Source organism: Ahaetulla prasina, chromosome 12, assembly GCF_028640845.1.
Source record: "Ahaetulla prasina isolate Xishuangbanna chromosome 12, ASM2864084v1, whole genome shotgun sequence".
Lineage (NCBI taxonomy): Eukaryota > Metazoa > Chordata > Lepidosauria > Squamata > Colubridae > Ahaetulla > Ahaetulla prasina.
Window position 1 is genome coordinate 23,618,030 of NC_080550.1, and position 6,989 is coordinate 23,625,018.

General features: G+C 42.4%; 1 protein-coding gene across 1 annotated transcript in view; it reads left to right on the forward strand.

Moving 5' to 3' along the window:
- AMFR (autocrine motility factor receptor) overlaps positions 1-6,989 on the forward strand; it is a 47,559-nt gene that overhangs the window by 34,649 nt on the left and 5,921 nt on the right. Inside the window, exons 10-13 of the mRNA XM_058155025.1 lie at positions 946-1,137; positions 2,628-2,731; positions 3,995-4,129; positions 5,893-5,976. Coding sequence (XP_058011008.1) covers positions 946-1,137; positions 2,628-2,731; positions 3,995-4,129; positions 5,893-5,976 — 515 coding nt within the window. The remainder of the gene's footprint in view (positions 1-945; positions 1,138-2,627; positions 2,732-3,994; positions 4,130-5,892; positions 5,977-6,989) is intronic.

Genomic DNA, 6,989 nt, shown 5'->3' on the forward strand with positions numbered 1-6,989 from the left:
CCTCCCGCCCTTCCTTCCTTCCTTCCTTCCTTCCTTCCTTCCCTTTTTCCATCCACCATTCTTTTTCCATCCTTCTCTTTTTCCATCTTTTTTCCCCTCCCTCCCACTATTCTCTCTCCTCCCTCTCTCCCTCCCTCCCTCGAATTTTGCATCTTACTAATAAGGTGGCTTAGGATGTAACTTTATTTAACTTTTATTAAAGTTAAGACGTGCCAAAACAATTAAAATCACAAAATAAAAACCTAAAAATTAAAATTAAAAACCAAGATGACAGGCCTAGGTGCCTGAGAATTTTCTCTCTCCCGTCAGCCAGCCCTAATGTAGTGGGACCCTGTCAGGGGCCCAGGCCAAGCGGAAGATCCAGATTCTTCTGGAAGGTTCTGGGGTGGGTGGGAATCTCACCTCTGATGAGAGAATATTCCAGAGGACAGGGCCATTTAAGATATAAGCATTCTCATGATTCATACATGTAATACCTGGGAGACGGGGAGACCTTGACAGACTTCCTAAAGCTCAACCAAGTTGGGAATAACCATTTGTTTTGCATTAAATTTCTTGAACATCAGCTGGGCTTTACGTTTTTTTTTAAAATTTGCATTTATATCCCGCCCTTTTCCGAAGACTCAGGGCGGCTTACACTATGTCAAGCAATAGTCTTCATCCATTTGTATAATTATATACAAAGTCAACTTATTGCCCCCCAACAATCTGGGTCCTCATTTTACCTACCTTATAAAGGATGGAAGGCTGAGTCAACCTTGGGCCTGGTGGGACTTGAACCTGCTGTAACTGCAGGCAGCTGCTGTTAATAACAGACTGTCTTAGCAGTCTGAGCCACTCAAGGACCTTAATAAATGTTGGCACTGCATACATGAAGTTATGTGGAAAAAATAGAACAATGAATGGGAAGGGCCCTTCAGAGATCTTCTGGTTTCTATCCTACAGGGTCTCGCATCGCTAGCTGGCTCGAGCAAGACACCTCCTGCCCGACCTGTAGGATGTCACTGAATATTGTGGATAACCAGCAAGCTCCAGAGGATCACCCAAGAGAGAACCTGGATGAAAACTTGCCCCCTGTGGCAGCAGCCGAAGGAAGACCTCATCTCAACCAGCACAATCACTTCTTCCACTTTGACGGTGAGTTCAAGTCCTCCGGCATCTTCACGGGCCCCGAATATCGGCGCTATTGAGAAGGTTCAGCAACTTGCTTGGTCCTGCTCTCCTCACCTCTGGTGAAGAGCTGTGGGGAATTGATGCACAAATATTTAATCCACGTGATTTATTTATTTATTTGAGGGGTCCTTGGCGCTCTCTGAGCTTGGTTGTTTTCTTGCAGACGTTTCTTTACCCAAACGAGGTAACATCATCAGTTCAATTTGAGTAATGAAACAGCTGAAACGTCTACAAGAAAACAGCCAAGCTCAGAGAGCTCCAAGGACCCTCATCTCAATCTGAGCTACAGATATCCTTCCTTCCTTCCTTCCTTCCTTCCTTCCTTCCTTCCTTCCTTCCTTCCTTCCTTCCTTCCTTCCTTCCTTCCTTCCTTCCTCCCTTCCTCCTTCCCTCCCTCCCTTTTTGCATCCATCCATCCTTTTTCCCTCCTCCTTTTTCCAGTATCAATCTTTTGTCCCTCCTTCTGCTATTCCTCCTCCTCCTCCTCCTCCTCCTCCTTCCTTCCTTCCTTCCTTCCTTCCTTCCTTCCTTCCTTCCTTCCTTCCTTCCCTTTTTCCATCCACCATTCTTTTTCCATCCTTCTCTTTTTCCATCTTTTTTCCCCTCCCTCCCACTATTCTCTCTCCTCCCTCTCTCCCTCCCTCCCTCGAATTTTGCATCTTACTAATAAGGTGGCTTTATTTAACTTTATTTAACTTTTATTAAAGTTAAGACGTGCCAAAACAATTAAAATCACAAAATAAAAACCTAAAAATTAAAATTAAAAACCAAGATGACAGGCAGTAGCCTGGGTGCCTGAGAATTTTCTCTCTCCCGTCAGCCAGCCCTAATGTAGTGGGACCCTGTCAGGGGCCCAGGCCAAGCGGAAGATCCAGATTCTTCTGGAAGGTTCTGGGGTGGGTGGGAATCTCACCTCTGATGAGAGAATATTCCAGAGGACAGGGCCATTTAAGATATAAGCATTCTCATGATTCATACATGTAATACCTGGGAGACGGGGAGACCTGGACAGACTTCCTAAAGCTCAACGGAGTTGGGAATAACCATTTGTTTTGCATTAAATTTCTTCATCAGCTGGGCTTTACCCTTTTTTTTTTAATTTGCATTTATATCCCGCCCTTCTCCGAAGGCTCAGGGCGGCTTACACTATGTCAAGCAATAGTCTTCATCCATTTGTATAATTATATACAAAGTCAACTTATTGCCCCCCCAACAATCTGGGTCCTCATTTTACCTACCTTATAAAGGATGGAAGGCTGAGTCAACCTTGGGCCTGGTGGGACTTGAACCTGCTGTAACTGCAGGCAGCTGCTGTTAATAAAAGACTGTCTTAGCAGTCTGAGCCACTCAAGGACCTTAATAAATGTTGGCACTGCATACATGAAGTTATGTGGAAAAAATAGAACAATGAATGGGAAGGGCCCTACAGAGATCTTCTGGTTTCTATCCTACAGGGTCTCGCATCGCTAGCTGGCTCCCGAGCTTTTCGGTCGAGGTGATGCATACCACCAACCTCCTTGGGATCGCTCAGGCCAGCAACTCTCAGCTCAATGCCATGGTGAGCCCCCCCAGTTTATATTTTGGATGCTGTTGTTGGTGTAAAGAAATGATTTCGGTAGCATCATCCATTTTGTGGGGCTCCAAAGCTTAACCAAACCCCCTCTTATAGCATAAACATTTAGAAACTACAGTCCACTGTGTCAACAGTCGAAGTAGTGAACCCAAAAGAAGTAAACACCCCCCGACCCCCGGGATCTTTGAATTGCAAAAAATATAACTTTATTGGATACACCATCTTGGAGCTGCAGAAGCAAAACCAGCTCTGGTTTTTCCATGCAAAAGCTCACTTAATTAAACAATAAATTCCCTTTCTCTCCATCCCACAGTGTTCACACGGTCCAATTGTAAGATTTCCTTTTGTTATGTGAACAGTCCATGTTTCTGACTAACATCTACAGCAGTGACCTTGGTTCTCACAGTCCAAAGACGAAAGTGTAGCATTCAGTTTTCTCCCCTCCCTCCCTCCTGGCAAGATAAAAAGCGATAGAATTTCAGAAGAAGTAAATCTTTTCAATATCGACACACTGCTGTAGAATAAATGATTGACAGCAAATGATTTACCTCCCTGGCTGTGGAATTGTGGGAGTTGAAATCCACAGACCTGAAAGTGGCTGAGATTGAGAAATATTGGGTCAAATACAGGTCATCCTGGACTTAATGACTACAATTGATGCCAACATTTCTGTTGCTAAATGAGACAGTTTTGCCCCATTTTGCGACCTTTCTTGGCACAGTCATTAAATGAATCAGTGCAGTTGTTAAGTTAGCAACATGGTTGTTAAGTGAATCTGGCTTGACTTCGCGTATCAGAAGGTCGCAGAAATTGATCACATGATCCTGGGACATTGCAACCGTCATAATAAATATGAACCAGATTTTGATCACACTATTGTAGTGGTGCAGCAACAGTCATAGCAGTGAAGAGAAAGGTCATAAGTCATTTTTTTCAGTGTCATAACCTTGAACAGTCACTAAACGAACTGTTGTAAGTGGAGGACTACCTATAGAGAAAATATTTCTAGGAACTACCATCTTATGTAATGCAGGGTTGTTCCTCCAGGCGCTTGCTATGTTTCAGAGCGGCCTCAGTCCACCACTCAAAATTCATGGGGCTTCTTCAACCAACAGTTCCCCCTTGTTTTTTTTTAATATGCTCAATTTACATTTCTATTTCTTAAAAAAAAAAGGCAATCTGGATGGTTGGAGATTTTGTAGCTGGTTTAATTCCTGAGAAACACACATTTTGGCATGGTTTTCCTAGGCCCATCAAATCCAGGAGATGTTCCCCCAGGTTCCTTACCACCTCATTCTCCAGGACCTACAGCTGACCCGCTCCGTAGAAATAACAACTGATAATATTTTAGAGGGACGTATCCAGGTGCCTTTCCCAACACAGGTGAGTCCAACACAATAGACCTTGAACTGGGCAAGATACTTGTGTTCTCCCTCCCAACTTGTGTTGTCTGTCTGTCTGTCTATCTATCTGTCTGTTTATCTATCTGTTGTGGCCTGCCAGCAGCCAGCAGAGCTGGCAGCAGACAGTGAGGAGGTTGGGGAGGAATGTGGGCCAGTCCTGGAGTCTGGGGAAGGCTCTGATGGGGGCTCTGAGTTGGAGGCAAAGAGGGGGCCAGGGCCATCTGGTAGTTCTTTGGTGCCTTTGGAGTCTCCGGAGTCTGACATCATTGAGGCAGAACAACAGTGTGAGCCTGTTCCCAGTGTATGCATGCGCAGAACTGCCAGGAGACAGGAACAATTAAGAAAACGGGGTCAACTTGGAGATGATTGGCCCCTCCCATAAGACATAAAAGAGAAGCCAATGGGACGTGAGCTTTTGCAGGAAGCAATTAGTTCATCTGGCCAATTCAAGATTGGAAAATTCTGTTTGTGACTCTGTGCCAAGTTTGGCCTTGCCCTGTGTCTAGAAATCAGCTCTTTGACAGCATTCCATGTGAGATATGTGGGTATTGATAACCTTCCTCTGAAAGATTGTTTATCAAGCCTTGCGGACTGTAAGTAATTTACAGTCATATAAATAAAAGAGGTTTGCCAGGACTAAATTTGTGCTGTTTACTTTCTAAGGTAGTCTTACAATAAAGTAGAATTAGCTCATATGGTTTCCTGTCTGGTCTACTTGGTAAAGGTGAGTCTTTTCAGTCATAAAGACCACATAGGCTTTTAAAGCCTTTCCATGGGCTTCTGGACAACCCTTACAAAAGGAACTGGGAATTCAGAGGGTGCAGTTTCCATTCATCTAATTTTTCAAAGTATCTATGGTGCAGAATGCACACAGTATTCCTGAATTATACATATGATAGATAGAGGAGAGAGAGAGAGAGAGAGAGAGAGAGTTCGATGATTGATAGATGATAGGTAGGTAGGTAGATAGATGGTAGATAGATAGATAGATAGATAGATAGATAGATAGATAGATAGATAGATAGATAGATAGATAGATAGTTATAAAATGATAGAGGGAGAGGAAGACAAATGATAGATAGACAAAAGTCTTTATGGCCTTGCACGTTTTGATAAATGACTTTTAAAGAAAAAAGATTAATATCTTTATAAACTATACTTTATAGTTTATAAATAAAGATTAATAAGTACAAATACAATATATATTACCACAACAAGGAAAAAAATAGTGATGGTTAAATCGACTGCTTTATTTAAAGTCAAGAATATATCTAGTTTTCTTTTCACTTGGAAAGCACTTCTGGATTTTGTGCTTGAGATGGAAAAAAATGAAACGGATTTGGGGTTTTGCTAATTAAATAGGTTTGTTCTTATAGAAATGGCTAGTATATATTACTGTGTAAAAGCAAAAATTTGAGGCTGTAACGTTAGTATCTTCTACTCTGCTAAAAAGAGTTGGAAGTCAAATGTTTTTCTTTTCTTTTTTCCCTTTTACCCTACACTGCCTCTTCTTCCCTTTTTTCTCCCCCAGTTGCCTATTATTTTCATTTTTCTTTGTGTTTTCTATTCTGATAAGCTAATAAAATTTGAATTTAAAAATAATAATCATTCAGTATGTCCCATGGTCTTGAAATGGGAGCTTCAGCAGAATCCATAATACAATTTAAAGCACTTAGAAAAAAAGAAATTTCATGTTTTCCATATCAGTTAATTCTATTTTTTTTAAAAAAAAAACATGCACAGCGTTCTGACAGTATCCGACCAGCATTGAACAGCCCTGTAGAAAGGCAGAATACCGACCAAGAAGATGCTGAGGAGGACATGGAGGTAATGTGACAAAGGAAAGGTATAATAAAGAGCTGTGGTGGCATAGTGGTTAGAATGCAGTATTGCAGGCTAATTCTGCCGACTGTCAGCAGTTCGATCTTGGGAAGGTTGACTCAGCCTTCCGTACTTCCGAGGTTGGTAAAATGAAGACCCAGATTGTTGTGGGCAATACTGTGTTTCCCCCAAAATAAGACTGGCTCTTATATTAATTTTTGCTCCAAAAGACGCATTAGGGCATATTTTCTGGTTAGGTCTTATTTTGGGGGAAATATGGTATTAAATGCATCCATCTGGCTGGTCTTAACTGGGGCTTATTTTGAGGGGTAGGGCTTATATTACGAGCATCCTGAAAAATCATGCTAGTACTTATTTTCCTGTTGGGTCTTATTTTCAGGGAAACAGGGTAGGCTGACGCTATAAACCGCTTAAACAGGATTGTAAAGCACTATGAAGCAGTATATAAATCTAAGTGCTATTCCTAGTGCTCTTAATTCAGCCTCGCTTTCAAGACATTTCTTGTGGTCTTCTAAAATTGTTCAACACAACCTATAATAACATAACATAACATAACATCAGAGTTGGAAGGGACCTTGGAGGCCTTCTAGTCCAACCCCCTGCCCAGGCAGGAAACCCTACACCATCTCAGTCAGAATAGCAGCACTGGCTTTGACTGTGGTCAGGCTAAGCAGGGGGTCAGTGGGAGACCCTCTTAGATTATTCCAGGCTGTGACCTAGTCCAGAAAAATACATCCTAGAATGAAAGCAGAATCAAATAACCCCTGTACAGGTAGCCTTGGACTTACAACCATTTGTTTAGTGACCATTCAAAGTTACAATGGCATCACTAGTGGGTTTCGGATTATGTTACTAGTGTTTTGCCCCGCACACACGCATGCCCGGTTCGCACACACACCTGCCTTCCGCACATGCGCCTGGCCTCAAAAACATGCCTAAATAGGATGGCATAGAGATTTCCGCTACCGGTTCGGGTGAAGTGGTCCGAACCGGCTGAA